Source organism: Mercenaria mercenaria, chromosome 17 (genome assembly GCF_021730395.1).
Source record: "Mercenaria mercenaria strain notata chromosome 17, MADL_Memer_1, whole genome shotgun sequence".
NCBI classification, from domain to species: Eukaryota; Metazoa; Mollusca; class Bivalvia; order Venerida; family Veneridae; genus Mercenaria; species Mercenaria mercenaria.
Window position 1 is genome coordinate 24,441,206 of NC_069377.1, and position 19,603 is coordinate 24,460,808.

The 19,603-nt window shown below is 33.9% G+C and overlaps 2 protein-coding genes across 3 annotated transcripts in view; one reads left to right on the top strand and one right to left on the bottom strand.

The window, feature by feature from the left end:
* The first annotated feature begins 834 nt into the window (after positions 1–834).
* LOC123536423 (tetraspanin-18-like) lies at positions 835–10,786 on the top strand. The gene is made up of 8 exons (XM_053528614.1): positions 835–1,114; positions 1,677–1,886; positions 2,598–2,711; positions 3,845–3,943; positions 7,781–7,852; positions 8,986–9,096; positions 9,584–9,667; positions 10,303–10,786. The coding sequence occupies exons 1-8, from the start codon at positions 911–913 to the stop codon at positions 10,399–10,401; spliced, it is 993 nt and encodes a 330-aa protein (XP_053384589.1). The 5' UTR covers positions 835–910; the 3' UTR covers positions 10,402–10,786.
* A 602-nt stretch (positions 10,787–11,388) lies between these two features.
* Positions 11,389–19,603, bottom strand: part of LOC128550357 (protein mono-ADP-ribosyltransferase PARP14-like) — a 47,085-nt gene continuing 38,870 nt past the window's right edge. For both annotated transcript variants that reach the window (XM_053529280.1, XM_053529281.1), the window contains 4 exons: positions 18,998–19,152; positions 18,222–18,408; positions 17,632–17,830; positions 11,389–16,607 (listed from right to left, as the gene is read on the bottom strand). In XM_053529280.1, coding sequence (XP_053385255.1) covers positions 16,511–16,607; positions 17,632–17,830; positions 18,222–18,408; positions 18,998–19,152 — 638 coding nt within the window. In that variant the 3' untranslated portion in view covers positions 11,389–16,510. The remainder of the gene's footprint in view (positions 16,608–17,631; positions 17,831–18,221; positions 18,409–18,997; positions 19,153–19,603) is intronic.

Below are 19,603 nucleotides of genomic sequence, written 5' to 3' on the forward strand. Positions count from 1 at the left end.
AAAAGTTTTATCCAAATATGTGTACAGTTGTATCGATAGAAAAATATTTCATACTTAAAATACTTTTTTCATATATTATATTTCATTTTATTTTAGAACTGCTTGGTTAACTGTTTGGCATTTCTCCATGTTTATTTTAAAGTATAATGAAAACATGCGGTTAAGGTAAAATATTATGAAATGTATATTAAATGGCACAGTATATATAATATATTTTGAAAAAACATTTCTAGTCCTTTACAATCACATGGGTATCTTACACTAAAGTATTCTATATTTAGATATTTACTTCAAGTACAGAACATCCTCATCAAATATATTAAACATTTTCAAATATGAAATTTGGGTCTTCTATACCTTTTAACATGACCATTACTTTTGCATTGTTAATTTTAATGAACTGTGTATAACGTAAAAACCTTAGATTTCAGCAACCACGTTAAATTTTTGGAACGTTTTCGTCATGTGCAAAGGATCAACTTACAATTAAACGTTGTTTTTATTTAAAATCATATCACTTTTTAATTTATTTTCCTTTCTTTCTTTTTCTTGATTTGGATTTCAGCAATTACTAATTTTTCATCTCGGAATGGTTATGGCGTTAGTGAGACAACCTATTTACCATACGACCAACTCTTCCAATGTGTAATTATACAGGTTGTTGGAGGTCATGCACGGTCTTCACAATCTAGTCCCGATTCGATATCAGCCCGTGCCTGAAATAATCCATGGAGCGCCACCTGGTGTCTTCCTTGATCATTAAAACCGGAAAGTCACAGTATGACATCCACTGTGTCGCTGTTGCGCAAGAACAAGTGAAAAACTAGTCTAAATCCGTGCCAAAAATAGCCTTTTAGGGCATTCTTTAAGATTTATTACGTGCCTTTTCGTACATCTGCAAAGATGTTTCATGATTTATTCTTTTTACCAAAATGAACGATGTTCTCGTGTTTTTTCAGCTCCGTTTCCGGTTGGAGTTCTCGCCCCTGTTCAGACAATTGCGGACCAGATAGCGGCGCTATCTAAAAAGAAAGAGAAACCACTCGAAATTGGACAGATTCCAATGTCTGCCTGCGCTAGATCGTTTCTAATTTTGTCCAATATTATTTTCTTAGTAAGTCAGCATGTTTATATTCAAGTTTGATGAAACTTAATAAACTGGGACAGCGACCATAAATCATGAAAAATCCAATTTTTATAGAAAAGCATATTTTACAAAAAGACGTATTCTTTGACTTTACAATGCTATTATGCTAAATGAATTCTATAGCAATTAATATTTCATTGATATCAATTTGCTATGGACAAAGTTGAATAGTTTTTGTTCTGTAGTCTTAGTGCAAAAAAAAATCCGGACTTCAAATGTTGATGAATGCTGACCCATTTCTTCTAAAATTCTTTTGGTCTGTAAATTCTATCAATTGTAACCTTATTTTTGTCCACTTTAATTAAATTTTACCATAGTTTTTAAATACTTCTGTTGCAAGTTTAGGCGATAAACCATTAATTTTTCATTACTACTAAATATTATCTTGTAGGAGATGGACAGTTGGGTTTTAGAGTATGCATAACATCCATTTTACCATTTTTTTTTGTCCAATTTAATCCCATTTGACCAATAATTTTCAAATATTTCTATTGCAAATTACGAATTACGTTTAACAATTACATTACAGATTGTAGGAGGCGGACTATCTGGTGTAGGAGTATGGATGATGACAGATCCGAAAATCGAGACGTATTTCGATATCTTAAATGTGGATCAGTCAAGTTCGAGCTTCAAAAGGATCTGCTACGCCCTGTTAGCTGTGGGAATTTTTGCTCTTCTCGTAGCTTTCTTAGGTTGCTGTGGTGCAGTACAGAAAAGCAAATGTTTGTTAACGTTGGTAAGTGTTTAGCAATGTACAGCAAATAAACGAAACGAGATTCGTTATGGGAAAAGAGCGTATGCGCATAAAAAAAAATCACCACTGCAGGGCAACTAAAGGCGTTGTAAATTCGTCTATATTGAAGAAATCAAATTTTCTATACTGTTCTTACCGGCCAGTTACCAATCCGACCGAATGTTTGATATCATTGATGATGAAAATTTTACCCTTTAGTTATTCAGTTTTAAATATATACAAATGTATTTTGTTGATGTTATCATAAATGTACTTTCTCCATACAATTATAGTTCATAAAATTGGTCAGGTAGTTTTTTTGGGGAAACACGCAAAATAATACGTCTTAGTTTTCGCGAAAATGACACAAAAAGTTGCTTTGATCAGTATAATTGCAGTTATTATGCATACACTAAATTTTCAGCTTAATATAGAGCTATCAAGTAAGTTCCGCAAAATACCTGTTTTGATGCATGATGCACGAAGGCATGGAACGGACAACAAAAAATGTAATTTATTGGTTAAGTATCTAACGCATTTTTTTAGCTGAGAATTAAATGTACAGACATGCCGATTAGCGCGAAACTAGTGTAACTTGTTCTTGATTTATATACAGTTCTCAGCCCACGATGTGCATAGACGGGCATGTTATACCACATATTTTACCATTTGTTTGGTCTTCGTTTACATTGTGTTTATCTTTTTCTTTTCTAGTTTCTTATACTGGTTGGTGTAATCACTGTGATGGAAGCTGGACTCGGTGTAATGGTGGTTGTGAGCAAGGACAGTGCTACAGCGATACCCGTGCTCTCAGCTCTCATGTCAGATGTAAGTAATATACTGTAAAAGCACATATTATCGCTGGGTCAAAATTCCGCGAATTTGAAATTTTGAGTACGTTCGCGAAGTTAAATATTCGCGAAATTGTAAAAATGGTATCCTAATTGAATTTGAATTATACTACATGTATATGGTGAATTTACGCGAGGATTTATTTTCTTGAGATAAAGGGCCTCGCGAATATAGCAAAAATCAAACCATCGCGAACATTTCTGCTTTTACAGTAGTCAATCGTGCATTTATGGAACGCCATAATTATGCGTCCTACATTGGGAATTTTAATTAGTTGTTTATAGTGACTTAATTGGGATGTGCCAACTTAAAATGATTTTTCCTCGGAAATTATAATCTCTCCTTAAAAATGAAAATAATTCTGGAATTAACTACCTAAATACAGTTCCTTGATTATGTTTACTTATCCTTTGTGAAGTGATCATCTGTTAATATTTGAACAAATACCTTCTAGTATTATATACTGTACGAAACAGCTTACCCGCTATTGTTAATTTGCCAATATCTTAAAAACTGTTAAAAGAATTTTCTTGAAATTTAGCGTAAGTTTGGACCAAAATGTTGCTGAATTCATTTCGAAAATTGAACAAAATCCTACAATTTATTTATTTATTTATTTATTTATTTGGGTTTACGGCGCACCAACACAGTATAGGTTATATGTCGCCAAACAGGACTACAAATTTTGGTTTCATATCTCATTTACATCGAAATAAAAACATGAGGTATGGAATCAAAATTTGCATACCTGCTGGAATCACAGAGTTACAGCAACATTTCGAAAATTGAACAAAATCCAACAATGACAGCTTATAAATTCACGCATTTTACGACTTAAACCCATTTTTAAAAAGTCACAAAAATACACTAAAATGTATAGAATTTACAAGCTAGCGATAAACATTCGAGCGACCGAGCAAGGGCAAATTTACATCATGCCCCAACCCCACCTCTCACCCCAACCTTCACTTTGACAGGAGGTTGAGAAAAAAAACAAAAAAACAATCTACTGGTCGCTTGTGCATACGAATGCATTTGCAAAGTGGAAGATTTAGCTAAAAACGAAATATGATGTAATAGTAAAAAATGTAGAAATATATTCCTTTTAGATGCAGGACAAGCTAAGAACACAGCTGAAACAATCAGTAACAGAACATTATCTCCCAGATACGTTGCTAGGGACAACCTGGGACAACGTTCAAATTGAGGTAGATAATATATTTTACATACGATTGTTTCATTTTTCAGCGGGTTGTGCGTTCATGTGATAATTCATTTTACAGTTAAGTGCACAATAAATATTTTAACATGTATTACAGGTAGTTTTTACACCCACCAAGCTGTTAGCTCTTCATGAGGAAAATGCCTGGACATAAGAGAAATACCAAAATACATTTTAAAGACAAAGAAAAAAAACAACAACAAACAATCAGCGCGTTGAACAAAAGTCTTAAAGCACTATCCATACTGAAAATCTATTTAAACATAATTAGTTGTTAATATTGTCATATACATTTGTAGTATGCAATCTGTATTTTTAACTAAAACACCGTTGAAATTATGCGCTCTGTGCAAAACTGATAATTTTCACTCTGTGAACTAATTCGAATACTTTGTAGTTCAAATATATTCATTTCGCTATTTTGTATTGTAACTTGAAATCGGGTATAATAATTTTAAGACTATTTTAGGACTAGATTTATTTTGAGTTGTCTTTTACCGGAATAGTTGAAACACGGTGGCGATACCCTGGGTATGCAGGGGTGCAAAATGGCGGCGGAATCTCTCGATTCAGGTAACATTTTTCATTATTACTGTCTTAATACTTAACCAATTTTAACGAAATAAGGACGAGTGTCCGCTCATAAGAATACTACACCCTCGGCTATAAAGCTTGGGCTCCTGAGTTTCGTAGTTTTTGTGAAAAGTGCAACGGCGTATTCTGACGGAAAAAATGCAACTGCTATGTAGGGGGGCATTTTGATTAAAATGATTAAACCAACTATCCCTGTGTGTTTCGAAAAACGGCTTGTAGGGCGGAACTGGGCTTGACATGTTCCAAAGCTGTTGTAGAACTTTAGCAAGTGAAATCGCCAGTTTTCAACAATTCCGGGCGATTGAAAGGAAATGCTATGTGGGGGAGGTGTTTTCATTATGTTATGTGGGGGTACTTTTGATATGTGGTGGTGACTTAACTGGTTGCTAGGCTGCTAGAGGCACGCAGTGATATGATCATTTGATATATAAAGTATATATAATATGGCTAGAAATTATCTCAGTGGAAAAAACCTTTTCAAGAATGTTTCATTTTGAAGGTGGATGTGACGTACACATATAAATGCCTTCTACGGACACATTTGGGTACATATCTCTGGAACAGACTGTCAACTCCGTCCATTCAGATTCGTACTTGTATTTTGATAATATTCCCTGTGTTTTTATCCCCATATCCGTGAAATCGGGGGCAGTATCTTTGTTGCTCTCTCTCTCTCTCTCTCTCTCTCTCTCTCTCTCACCAAACGTATCAAATAAATAATTTGTTTCTTAATTGATGTCTTTGAAACTCACATCCTTTACTCTCTGTCATATTACCTTTACATTGATATATAGACATGCTACCATGACCTTCAAGATAACCTTTTCACGGCAAGACACTTGGCAATTTTCCTATTTATCAAATTAATGCTAATGAATGATTCATTTCTTTATATATATATATATTTGAAACTCATACATGCTTCTATGAACTCGGCATTCAAGATAACTTTTTCGAGGCCAAACACTTAGCAAATTTCTTAAGTTTTACCATTACTTTTTCATTTCTTTATGAAATCCCTCCATATTCACACATCCCATTCATTGTACATGCCCATTACATTGGTAAATAAACATTTGACCTTGGTCTTCGTTCTGACATATTTACACGTCAAGCACATAGCTCTTTTTCCAGCTTCATATTTCAACGGGGGCATTGTGCTTCAAAAACACATCTTGTTTTTCTTAGTTTTCTCGTATACTTATAGCCAGTTAGCGTACTCCATGCCCCACCAAATATTTTATTTTGTTTTCGGTGCTCACGAGTGCCGTGGCAGTAATGTTTCCTTATCTAACTTTCTGATTAACTGTTTTAACTTTGAAAAAAAATGAAGAAGAATGTGTTAGTAGAAATATATAGTGAAAGTCAAAATCTTAGCATGATATTTCAAACTGAATTGTTGTATATTTGGAATTTAGCCTATGTATGTGAAAGAGTTTGACCCTTCAAAATACTGTTCGAACGGCCAATTATTTCCCTATGTACTAGCAGTAAATGTATTCGGGCCAACGCGGTTCTTGCAATTTAAAAAAAGAACTGAAAGGTTCTATACAATAATTTTATGCTTTACGCGCAGTTTCTTTTTAAAATAAGGATAGTGATATCGAAAATGTTTAAAATCGTTATTTAGACAACTGCTTTACCACTTTGAACCATAGAATATTTTAAGTTTCAACTGTCATGACTATATTTCAGTACAATACAACTTCTAATGCCACCTTTAATATTTTTTTCCAATTTCTTTAAAAGAGTTTTTATGAATGTTACCATCGCTGTTCCTGGTTGTGGAGATGCAGCTGATCAACTGATAAAAACCCCAGTCGCAAAATTCGCAAAAAAAATCCAACAGCGGCAACGGAGATATAATGTGTTTTAGTAATATACGTCGGGGTTAGTCTTACTGAAACAGCATTTGTATTTCAAATTAAATTGTACTATTCTCACATGACATTTGCACCGGTGGTAAACGAGCTCGTGAAACTTTTTCTTCGTTAAATAAAGACAATCTTTGTCGTATAATAGCTATACTGAAACAGAATTGCATTCATTTGAAAATGTGAAGTGATTACAACTTTTTAATATTAAAGTATTGAGTATGTAACATTACAATAAATGACTTACTATTGGTAATTTTGTAGTTGTATTGACCTGCCTAAAAGTAATATGTGTTTTCGTCCCCTGCCACTATGTGTTTAAAGGAATACTACAATAAATCACTAGAATTTGTCAAATGATACAATCGCGTATCTATACGCCGCTTTTTTGTTGCAAAATGACTATGTTCCGACTTTTAAAAGTAAAGGTGAAAAGTCAAATAAAAGTAAAGGTCAAATATTAAAGAATATAATTGAACATCTTGTCAACAAAGTTGTTATTTGATTATTAGCCAAATTGGTCAAGAACTAATTTAGAATAAGTTATGGCCAAATTTAATATAATAGATCCAGGCCCCTTATGACACCTATAGCTTTATATCTAGGTGTCGTATGAAAATGCACTCTCCAAAGGCCATAGCAGTATCGTGATCAAGTTTGAAGTTTCTAGTGCTAACAACGTATGAGAACAAACATGCAAAGACGAACGGACGGACATCATCACAATATATATTGACATATAATATGCCTTTAACAGTAAACAATATTTTTTGCTGGCTTTATTTGTCCGTATTATTGCGTGTCTCTAGCAGCCAGTTAACTTGAGTCACCCCCACATGTCAAAAGCACCCCCACATAACATAATGAAAACACCTCCCCCACATAGCATTTCCTTTCAATCACCCGGAATTGCCGAAAACTGGCGATTTCACTTGCTAAAGTTCTACAACAGCTTTGGAACATGTCAAGCCCAGTTCCGCCCTACAAGCCGTTTTTCGAAACACACAGGGATAGTTGGTTTAGTCATTTTCATAAAAATGCCCCCCTACATAGCAGTTGCATTTTTTCCGTCAGAATACGCCGTTGCAGTTTTCACAAAAACTACGAAATTCAGGAGACCGAGCTTTATAGCCGACGGTGTAGTATTCTTATGAGCGGGCACTCGTCCTTATTTCGTTAAAATTGGTTAAGTATTAAGACAGTTATAATGAAAAATGTTACCTGAATCGAGAGATTCCGCCGCCATTTTGCACCCCTGCATACCCAGGGTATCGCCACCGTGTGAAAGTGATACTAACAGAAATAATAATAATAAAATAGTGATAAAGCATTTACATTCATTTTGAAAATTTCAGTTAGAATGTTGTGGTGCTACCGGACCCGAGGACTATAAAAACAGTCGATGGACGAATGAAACAAGACCAGAGGTTCGCGAAACAATTTCTTATTTTGATGTTTATAATCAATTGTTAGGGCAAAATGGAATTATATACTTAGTATACGATTATGGTAATATCTCTGTTCAGTAAATATGCCAATGACTTTACATTGTATTTTGAAAAGAACTTTGTCACATTTATATCGACGTCAGAATCCATAATGTGACAGCATTAAGACATTGGTATTTTTATACAAAATACAAAAAATAGTATTTACATTCATTTGCCTGACGGTAAAATGGAGCTGAAGGATGATGTGGTACAAGAACATTGTGAAGAACATGAGTGGATATGTTGATATTTGGCGTAAATCTAGACATATGTTTCAAATAAACCTGACCATATCAGCATGATCATTTGAAACTATTAAATGGCATACCAAAACTGTTTACCTCAATAGCCTAAAGTTTCCTGGAAATGAAAAAGAATACAATTGTATCTAAAAAAAAAAAAAAAAACGAAAACGATTTATTGCGATAACGTTTTCAGAAACATGCACAACTTTGTTGGAAAGTTTGAAATATTATCGTGATAGCTACCAAGCATCTTGTGGCAGTTCTAAGCATTAACGCGAAATTTTACGCTAAAATGAACACATTTCATGCAAAGTTTACAATATTGTCGAGATAGCCTACATAGCTACCTAGCTATCTCATGGCAGAAATATGGCACCATACAACTCCCCTTTTCAAAAATAAAACTAGATCTATTTACTAGACGTATTAACGGTTAGCCCCATATTTTGTGGAATAAAATTCAAACAACACCAAATCATAGAAAGAAAAGGTTTTTTCATATGACAATTGTACAGCGTATCACTCTATAAAACAAGATTCCGGAAAAGCCTGCATAAAAAGGCCACATTTCCGGACAGTTAAACGCCTTGTATCTTCGTTTTGATGCATTTACAATGATGTCGCAGTGCTGAAATTTAAATACCTAGGTAGAACGTAGTTCTCATAGTTTTCAGAATTTCTTTACAAATGGTATATTCATTTTAAAGGGGGACAACTTTTTGAGAATATTTTAAGTATTCAGTCGTGTAGGGCAAGTTATGGACAGGTAGATTGTTTGTAAAGTGTTGATTATTTACCAAATATTCCTGTTTTTTTTTTCGGTAGACTGATTATCCGGACACGTGTTGTGTGCTAATGTCAAAGGAAGCCGCGGTACCAGAACCTTCTAATAAGCTCCTATGTCATTTTGGTACGGCCGGATTCTACTTTGAAACGGTAAGTTCAGCTGTTGTAGTTTAGATTCGGGAAAATATGTTAAACCAGTAACCTTTTTTTAAAAATCAAACGACTTTATCTTTGACTGTGCTCAGAGTATACGGTTTCATGGTTCTATTTTTTACAAAAAGTGGATCAACTACATGTACATGTAAGCTATTTAATAAAAAGGCCGAAAAGTATTCTTCAGATGTAATTACCTTTGCATGGGTATTTTGAAGTTTAGTTAGATTTGGAAATATGATTGTAAATGAGTGTCCAACCACCCTAAAAGCAACACGAAACTGCAGACGAGTAAGTTTTCACATTTTTTTAAACGTTTCGACTTGCCGTCTCATTTGAAAATGCGATCCCATTTTTGCATACTTTTTATATCCTATTGTTAAGATTTTAAGAATTATGGAGTAAATTGAACTTGTAGTTTGTTATTCAGTATGCCATCACCCGGGTTTACTATATGAGGGGAAACTAATTCTTTTCTTTCCAGGGTTGCTATGATAAAATGATTGGTTGGTTTCAAGACAACAGCATGTATATAATCGCCTCAGCCGGTGCTGTGTTTGTTATTGAGGTAAATATGACATTACCCATTACTGGAAATGCGAATTTCTATATAGAAGAGCCCCTAAACTAGAAGAGAGTTTGACATTGTTTTTTTCCAGCGGTTTAATTTCCAGTTTTACGCTCGTAATCTGTGCCTTTCGACAGACTTTTTGTCATTTCCTCTATATCTGGTGATGCACAATTTATAGAATGTTTCTAAACTTATATCGAGCATATGTTTTAAACTGTTTGATGAAGGTCATCTGTGGCAAGTTTGTTTCGCTTGTCGAAATAATTCAACTGCCCCTTACATATTGGAGTATTAAAGTTCCATAAGGCTTTTAAAAGTTATATGTAAAAAAAACCTGACGAATCAGCTGTTCAAATAGTTGTTGTGCTAATTACATTGTTGGAAAAATCTTACTTTCAATATACATTGTCATAGCAAAAAAGGGAGGTAATAGAAATAATAGATTCAGTAAAACTTTCTACTATATTAGTCAGTATTCAGATCTTTGACAAATATTAGAGAAAACAATTATAGGAAATGGGATTATACAAGAAACTGATATACATTGTATATCGTATTCATAACAGAAAATGTGGCAACCATTTTATAAACATAGGCATTATGAATCTTTAAGCTTTGTCTTACCGTTATAGGTTGTTGGCTTCGTATCGGCATTTATCATTTGTAAAAATGGAATAAAGAAGAAATCAAAAGAGTCCAGGCAGCAGTCAGCCAAACCGGCAGAACGGTGAAATTTACAGATACTTAGTATACAGTGAAAATAAAAAAAATCTTAAGAATCAAATGTGCAGAAAATGGAATTGCATCTGATGAACTGTAGCGAAATATTGCTGATACAATTTCGGGAAATTTTACATTCGTAAGGACACTGAGTTGCTACGATACAACTCGGGTACGGCTTGGACCTTGCATAGGTTTTGGAGAAAATTTGTTTAGAAGTACACTGTGGCAGTTATGACCAATAGATCCAAGTGAGAAATGTGAAAATCCACAGAGTCTTGTTTGTGGTTATGCATGAACAGGATACTGGGCTTTATAATAACCGATTTGGGAGGTTATTCAAATGTATCAATTTTTGTTAAAAGTTTGTTTATAAGTAAAATATAATATGTTTAAGTTATGTTTTGATATATTTGTGTTGCCCTTTATTGTGGAGAGTATCGGTGCAAAAAGGCGTACTTACGCAAAAGTACAGGCTTAATGAAAGACTTGCTGGTCAACATTAAAACTGTTGCCAGCGGTCCGAATAACCGAGGGTCAATAGTTTTGACTATCGGCCGGCAAGACGTGCAATAAGTATTTTATTACATGACATAATATTTTTCAAGTTTTGATTTTAGCCTAGCAAAATTTTGTGTTGCACTAAAGACATTATGGACCAACAATTTGTATAAGGAATCATGTAATATTGCGTATTTCAGCAGTTAAAAGGTTACACATGTTTCACCTACGTCTGATTTACTGATTATCGTGACACTTCGACCTGCATTTAAACAAGAGCTGAGCCTGTATTCTTCCGCACATTTGAATACCAAGACAAGTAAATTTGCATGAATAGAGGACAATGAAAAAATAAACGAATTAAGGCGTGCTGTTTACTCATGGTTCTCTCAGTTGCGGTCAAACTTTATGGCGCCTTTCCGTTTAATCCTGCCTTACAATGTAGAATATATCACAAGGTGCGTAAAAACAAATCAATATAGATGACAACGACGCTATCTAATTAACAAATATATATTTAAACATCTACAAAAGTATATATTTTCTGATAAAGATCATATTACAGATACTATGAACTATTTAGACAGTATAAGCACTGACAAAATGGGCAAAGTGCAAAACAATACAACAGAGATCACATCTAAAGTAAATATTCATTTCAATATCTATTATTAAAATAAGGTCAAAGAGCAAACTGAAACAGCCACATTACAAAACAGTGTATGTATTTGATATGTACAAAATGCGTAGGCAAGTTAAAGAATTAGACAAACGAACACTGAAAAAAAAGAAACAAATTAAAGCATACGGTAGTTTACGAACCACCTTGGAACGGTAAGAGACAAAACGCCACCGCCTAATTGTTAGCAAACCCTCATAGTTCCTGTATTCTAAAATTTTAGGACAGTTTAGATTTATCCCCGAAGGATAAAACTCTTACACACATATCTTTAATGAATAGAATACTTACCAATTCGTAAGACCGGTCAAATATTTACCTAGACTATCAAAATTATTTATATAAACGAGTAAACCCGTACTGTACGCATATGCCAAAAGAAAAATAAAGCAGAGCAAAATGACAAAGAAACCAGTGGACGCTAAAAGAAAATTGAGCAGAGCAAAATGGCGAATATACCGGTGAACGCCAGAAGAAAATGGAGCAGAGCAAAATGACAAAGAAACCAGTGGACGCCAAAAGAAAATTGAGCAGAGCAAAATGGCGAATATACCGGTGGACGCCATAAGAAAATAGAGCAGAGCAAAATGACAAAGAAACCAGTGGACGCCAAAAGAAAATTGTGCAGAGCAAAATGGCGAATATACCAGTGGACGCCAGAAGAAAATAGAGCAGAGCAAAATGACAAAGAAACCAGTGGACGCCAAAAGAAAATTGTGCAGAGCAAAATGGCGAATATACCGGTGGAGAAAATTGAGCAGAGCAAAATGGCAAAGATACCAGTGGATGTCAAAAGAAAATGAAGCAGAGCAAAATAACAAAGAAACAAGTGAATATCAAAAGAAAATTGAGCAGATCAAAATGACAAAGAATCAAGTGGACACCAAAAGAAAATAGAGAAAAATGACAAAGAAACATGTGGACGCCGAAGTGGACACTGAAAGATAATTGTGCAGAGCAAAATGACAAAAATACCAGTAGATTCCAAAAGAAAATTGAGAACAGCAAAATGACAAAGAATCCGGTTGACGCCAAAAGAAAATTAAGAAAAGATAAATGATCAGAGCAAAATGGCAAAGAAACCAGTGGAATCCAAAAGAAAATTGAGTAAAGCAAAATAGCAAAGAAACCAGTGAACGTCAACAGAAAATTGAGCAAAACAAAATGCATAATCAAGTTGACGACAAATGAAAATTGAGCAAAGCAAAATGACAAAGAAACTAGTGGACGCCAAAAGAAATGTGAGCAGAGGAAGATGACAAAGAAAGCAATGAACGTAATGAAATGAACAGTTAACCCCAAGTCAATGAACACACTCATAATAGATTGTCATAATGCCCATTTTACTGTATTTTCACAAAATATATTATCACAAAATATAAAACACATCTATTCTGACACCAAAATGCTTCATTTCGAAGTTTTGTATTAAAAATGTAAATATTTTTATAATACAAAAATGTGCACGGTTTTCGTTTAAACTAAATAGTCTGTTAATTTTTCCTTCAGTGTGCCCTTCCACAGGTGTGACTACTTTTCCTATTTCAGTTTTGTTGGCAGCGGCCGAAGAATATATACCACTGAACATAAGGACTTTTGCTTATAACGTTTATCAAAATATCTCATCGAGGACAGGTACACCAGAAAATGCTTAGTATACATTTCAAGTCCAAAGCTTAGATAAAGCATAAAATACGTAGTATATATATTAAACTCAAACAAAACAGTATATAAAGACCAAGAGTATATGAGTTTAAAACGTCGGTTAGAATATCTATACGATTTTCAATTTAATTGTACCATCATTTCAATTGAAGTTTCAGACTCTATTCTTACCAACTGTAGCTTCAGTCAGTATACTTTAAACATTAAAAATGTATTCAATTAAAGTCTACTGACGACACGCCATGCTTTGCTTCTCTCCAAGAAGTTTGTACTCCATATTACAAGTTATGTTCAAATCTAAATATTTACTTATATTTTGGAACTTAATGGAGAGACAATTAACTCAGACGTAAAATACTGTAATGCATCTCTAAATAAAGTAATAAATTTGATGAAACACTGATAAAATTTGACAAAAAGCGCTGAGACATATGATAAATTCGTTGACAAATGTGACAAATGATAAAAGGTGTACTGAAGAGACATTTAACTTATTTTACTTCCACCGTATTTGATTTATTTGTTTTTGATAGAGTTAACGCCACACCAACACAATTATATGTCATGTGGCGACTTTCCGGCGGATGACCCGAAATGTCCCTATGGGTTATATAGCATCACTGGCTGACACCTGGGTAGAACCACCAATCTTTCGTAAGTACCCTCTCAAAATTGAAGAATGTAAAAGGGTTATTTTAAACAAAATTGCATCTGGGTAAATATGGACCAATACTTGAGATGAAAATAAAGTCGATCAATAAACAACAAAACAAAGCATGCCAAAGGCAATAAGCTAAAATGCATTTTAACACTTCTTAGTTACTGTAAATCTGTCTAGATTGCTAAGACTGAAGAATTTAAACAAAGAATTACAAAAAGAATAGGTTTGAATTATGTCTAGAATACAGATTTATTGCCGCAACGTGTATTATATGTATCATAAGGCAACTAAAGAACTTTACACTATTTTATCAGTAATATGTATGTATAGTTGTATCTAAAACAACTGTTGCATGCCAAAATAAATTAACTGTAAATATGTCCAAAATTGATATACCTATTTCCCCAATATTGGCAATTATACTCCGAATGATGCGGACTGTGGTGTCACTGGATGGAACTCTATGACGTGTTATTGCTGGAAAGCAGTTTTAGCTAATTTGTGTACACTTTGTCATATGGGTACGAACATATAGGTGAAAGGTCTTGAATTATAGGAGTTAGTCAAAAGTTAAAAGGTTGTAACTATGCTAGAATGTTGAATCATGTGAAATTATATATGTTATTTTATCAAACGTTATGGAAAACTGTACTCAAGAATGAAATGCAACTGTAAATCATGAAAATACATAGATGAGAAATGGGGGAAACAATCCCATAATATAGAAAAAAACTTCAAAGATAAATTTTGATCTGAATCGTAATGCAAGAAACTTTTAAGTATATTTTATAAAATCACAGCCTCGATTGATATAGAACTTGGCAGATACAATGGCGTGTAAGTAAGGGATCAAACCCGTTTTCATTGTATTCCGCTATTAAGTATGGAATTCATGTATTGATGCATTGTCCTTTGTACAACTGTCTTCATATTGCATTGTTGGAAGAAGCTTCAAATTTAACTATTGTAATGATAACAAGAGCACCGCCTTGCGGGTGCTGACGCTCATCTGATTTTTTTTAGTGTAATAGAAATATTGTCCTACCCATGATTTTCTAAGTCTAAAAAGGGCCATCATTCTTGCAAAAAGCAGGATAGAGTTATGTTTCTTGATGTACAGTGTCCACTTATGATGGTGAAAAACTGTTGCAAGTTTTAAAGCAATAGCTTTGATAGTTTATGAGAAAAGTTGACTTAAACATAATACTCAACCAAGAAAATGATTTTCTAAGTCCAAAAGGGGCAATATTATTGCAAAAAGCAGGATGGAGTTATGTTGCTTGCTGTACAGGGTCAGCTTATGATGGTGAACAAGTGTTGCAAGTTTCAAAGTAATAGCTTTGATAGTTTAAGAGAAAAAGTTGACCTAAACATAAAACTTAACCAAGAAATCTGATATTTTCTAAGTCCAAAAGGGGCCATAAATCTTGCAAAAAGCAGGACGGAGTTATGTTTCTTGCTGTACAGGGTCAACTTATGATGGTGAACAAGCGTTGCAAGTTTTAAAGCAATAGCTTTGATAGTTTAGGATTAAAGCTGACCTAAACATAAAACTTAACCAAGAAAACTGATTTTCTAAGTCCAAAAGGGGCAATAAATCTTGCAAAAAGCAAGATGGAGTTATGTTTCTTGATGTACAGGGTCAGCTTATGATGGTGAACAAGTATTCCAAGTTTCAAAGCAATAGCTTTGATAGTTTAGGAGAAAAGTTGACCTAAACATAAAACTTAACCAAGAAATCTGATATTTTCTAAGTACAAAAGGGGCCATAAATCTTGCAAAAAGCAAGATGGAGTTATGTTTCTTGCTATACAGGGTCAGCTTATGATGGTGAACAAGTATTCCAAGTTTCAAAGCAATAGCTTTGATAGTTTAGGAGAAAAGCTGACCTAAACATAAAACTTAACCAGGCAACGCCGACGCAGACGCCGACGCCGACGCCGACAACCGCTCAAGTGATGACAATAACTCATCATTTTTTTTCAAAAAATCAGATGAGCTAATAAAAAATGATTTTACTATTAAGTCCTGATATCGTAGCCTCAACGCGAAACTAGTCTATGTGTATATAGAAATAGAAGCAGATAGACTAGTTTCGCGTTGATGCCATGATATACTAATTTAAAATGCCGAAACACGTTTTAACATTTTAGAGCAAACTTATTTTATCGACCTAGGTCATGTAAATATATAATGCATCAGAGGACTTCAGTTTTGATTTACAGTTTAGGACTGTTTTGTCCTATTAGACAGTTAAGTTATATCAATAGAAAATGTATTATAATACTTCAATTTTGATACGAAATTAAGATCCAGTACAGGTTTGAAACTTCATATATGCATATTTACAAATGATTTTATCAAATGTAATACCTTGAAAGTCTCTCATATTATCTGATTAGAACAGTTTGCATGACATTATTGCTATTATTGTGTAATTTATATATTTTCATACAAAGTGCTATTACAATAAACACATCTTATCTATTCTTATGTTATCTATAGAAAAGCAAAGCTAAAAGTTATCAAAACTATCACAGTTAATTTGGACGTTTTCCTGTTGAAAACAAGCTACAATAAGGCAACTCCACACTATTTCCTGTCAATCTCCATTTTATTTGAACAATATGATATATTCTGGGTATGCTTGGGTGTCGTTATAAATCACAAATTCTGTTGGAATTGCGCCGTCGTCGCATGTAGAGTTATATCTGAAATGTATTTGTGTGTAAACAGTTTGAACAACTTCAGCAACAAGAGTTGTCCGAGGACAGCAACGCGCAGCCTTGTCAGTCAACTGAATGAGTATAAAAGTAAAAAAAACAACACACTTTTGTAAAAATGCAAAACAGAGTTATGGAACTTATTCAATGCAAGTTAGCTCATTACAGTTGATAAGTGTGTGAAGTTTCAATTCATTCCCACAACTGGTTACTGAAGTACCAGCTTACATACAAAAACTTAATAAAATCGGGATGCCAACGCACGCCGATGCACATGGAGGAGTCATATATTTTCCGTCGGTTAAGCGAAGCGAATTAGGCGGGAAATATTTTCCTTGAATAGGTATAGATCCTTTGTTGTATCAGGCCAATCAAAATCTTGTTTTGATGGTTGTTTTGTTGGTAGCCTTAGTAACGCTGGTAAGGCAAGTTATCGTGCCGATTGTTGTGATTTGTATGGTCATTCAGCTTTGGGCACCTATGCTTACAAACAGATTATTTTTTAAATCTACATCACGGGAAATTATTTGTTACTTTATTTAAAAATGTTTATATATATATAGACATGAGAAGTGAATGTTATGCATGTTCAATCATTGAATTGATATTTATGAACTGAATGGTATTTGAAGTTGTTATATGATTCATGTCAGTATTTTCTTATATGTAAATGTAATGGATATGATATTATTGGAAGAAGAAACAATGTAAGCTAATCGTGCCCAAGTGCTCATTACATATTATACAATATATGAAGCATATTGTGTTTTTGTTCTTTTGGTACAAAGATCTGTGTATGTTTAAGGAAACCTATTCTTCAAATATTCAAGCTAACAATGATCATGCAAACGTAATGATTTTAACATAAACATCTTAATTCTAGCATGTCCGAGTTACCAGTACAAAAGTTTCATGTTTTATTTGACAAAGTCAAATACAAGCTAATTCAAACAAATGAGATTACTACAAATGTAACTCCGACTTATATGTAACTAAAGTATATAAAACTTACCTGTCAATTGCAGAGCCAGGTACTTGAGGAGCGAATCTCTCCATGTACCCTTGTTGTACCGGTGTTGTCAAACCTGTGAGAACTTTAACCTGGTATATCCTCTTCCAGCCACTATTGTCGGGAGGTGAATAAAATTGTTGAGTGGAGTATTCCGAGTTGACAGCAAAGTAAACGCCCATACCGTACCACAATTTTCCCTCTGAAAATATATAGCACACAAAAGTAAATCTTAAAAAAATCAAAGGATTTATTATGTTATTCATATTGTATGACATAGAATTCAAGATAAGCGACGGCCTCTACATTTGATACTTTTATTTAAACACAATTTGCTATAAACATCTGACTATATAATGACGTCATATCACGTCAGGTTCAAATAATCAACATTTTATTATGACAATATGAAGTAGAATAGAAATGAATTCGCATATATCCCACATATTTTAATATTCTCTTAATTCAATTCGTCTGTGAGGTATGCAAACTTAAAACTAGATCACTATACTGGCCAGATAAACAGAGAAGATCAGACCGTCGGCATTGTACTGGAATTCCGCCCTCACGTGTAAGTAAATGAATTAACTTACGGAAAGTTGCACCCGCATAACTTCTGTTGAAGCCGTTGGAAGTAATAGACTTTTCCTTGTCTTCTTGAGTACCATGCCAAAGAGTACATTCTATTTCTAAATTTGGGACATTTTTATGTTCCGACTTTAATTGTTCCTTCTTTGTCTGGTATTGCTGATACAATGTTCGGTTCTGAATTCTGCGAATCTAAACACAAATTAGATCAACATAATAACGATACGCGGCTGAAAAAGCACAACCATGCCATTCCGTACTATACGTTTATGTATTTTACCAAAATAACAGAAGTCAAACCTATCAAACCGTGTCTGCAATTTTCACTGTTTGCATTGTTCTCGGTGCTTCCGAGGGATCTACTTTTCAGATTATATTTACTTCACATCAGCGGGTGTTAAGTGCTGTGTGGCGGCCGTAAAAAAGTCGCCCCGACTTCATCTCAGTGTTGTTATATTTTCTGGTCCTTCGGGATCATTGATTTCAACTCGTTTAGATTTGAAAATTGAATACTGTTTAAGCCGGTGCTAGGGGGCGTGGGCAATGCTGCATTTTCCACTACCGCTCATGAACAGACTCAATCAAACCGAGTCTGCAATTTTCACTGTTTACATTGTTCTCGGTGCTTCCAAGGGATCTACTTTTCAGATTATATTTTCATTAAAATTTTATACTGTTTAATTTTAAATGACCATAAGGGCTAAGGAGTAGTTATGCAAGAACAGATCGTATATACTTAAACCTCATTAGCAAACTTTAAGGTATTTCACAGATGCCGAACCTCTTTGATCTGAGAAAGCCCATAGTTTCCAATCGTTGCCCTAAAGTTAGCTTCAACATCTTTGTACTCCTGGTCAGTGGAATTGAGCAAAACCTCCTTCAGATTTTCAGACTCTCCCATTGCCTGCCAGGTGTGTGGTAACGCTTGTAACGCTCCTAAAATAAAGGACTACCGTTTTATCTAACAGTTCCAACTTGTTTTTAGATATAACACATGTCCATTAATTATAGATTATTATGATTTAAAAGTACTTTAGGGACTTTTGATTTTTCGAAATATAACCAATTTATCGTCAATTTTGAGTGTTGCACTTTGTAAATTTCAACCATTTTGGAGACTAAAAAGATTTGAAATTTCAAGTTGAGCTTTGACTGTAGATGGCTTAACATAAAACATTCTTGATGCCTAAACATATAAGAAGCGTTTCTTGGTAATTCTTTGTGAAAGTTGGAAAAAAAACTTTGCTCCTTAAAATTTATTTTGTTGGGTTCAAAAAATCCTTGTACCATTCCTTAAGACATGTAGAAAGTTGTTGAAATTAAATCTTCATCTTTCAAAATAAAGCAATAAATACAAAAAAGAAACACATTTACGGATTTGGTGGAT

What these genes read in the sequence shown, in the direction of transcription:
- LOC123536423 (XM_053528614.1), top strand. Translation starts at nt 911, where the DNA reads ATGATTTATTCTTTTTACCAAAATGAACGATGTTCTCGTGTTTTTTCA. An exon ending in CCGGATTCTACTTTGAAACG is followed by an intron (nt 9,097 to 9,583) that starts GTAAGTTCAGCT and finishes TTTTCTTTCCAG; the next exon opens with GGTTGCTATGATAAAATGAT. An exon ending in GTGCTGTGTTTGTTATTGAG is followed by an intron (nt 9,668 to 10,302) that starts GTAAATATGACA and finishes TTACCGTTATAG; the next exon opens with GTTGTTGGCTTCGTATCGGC.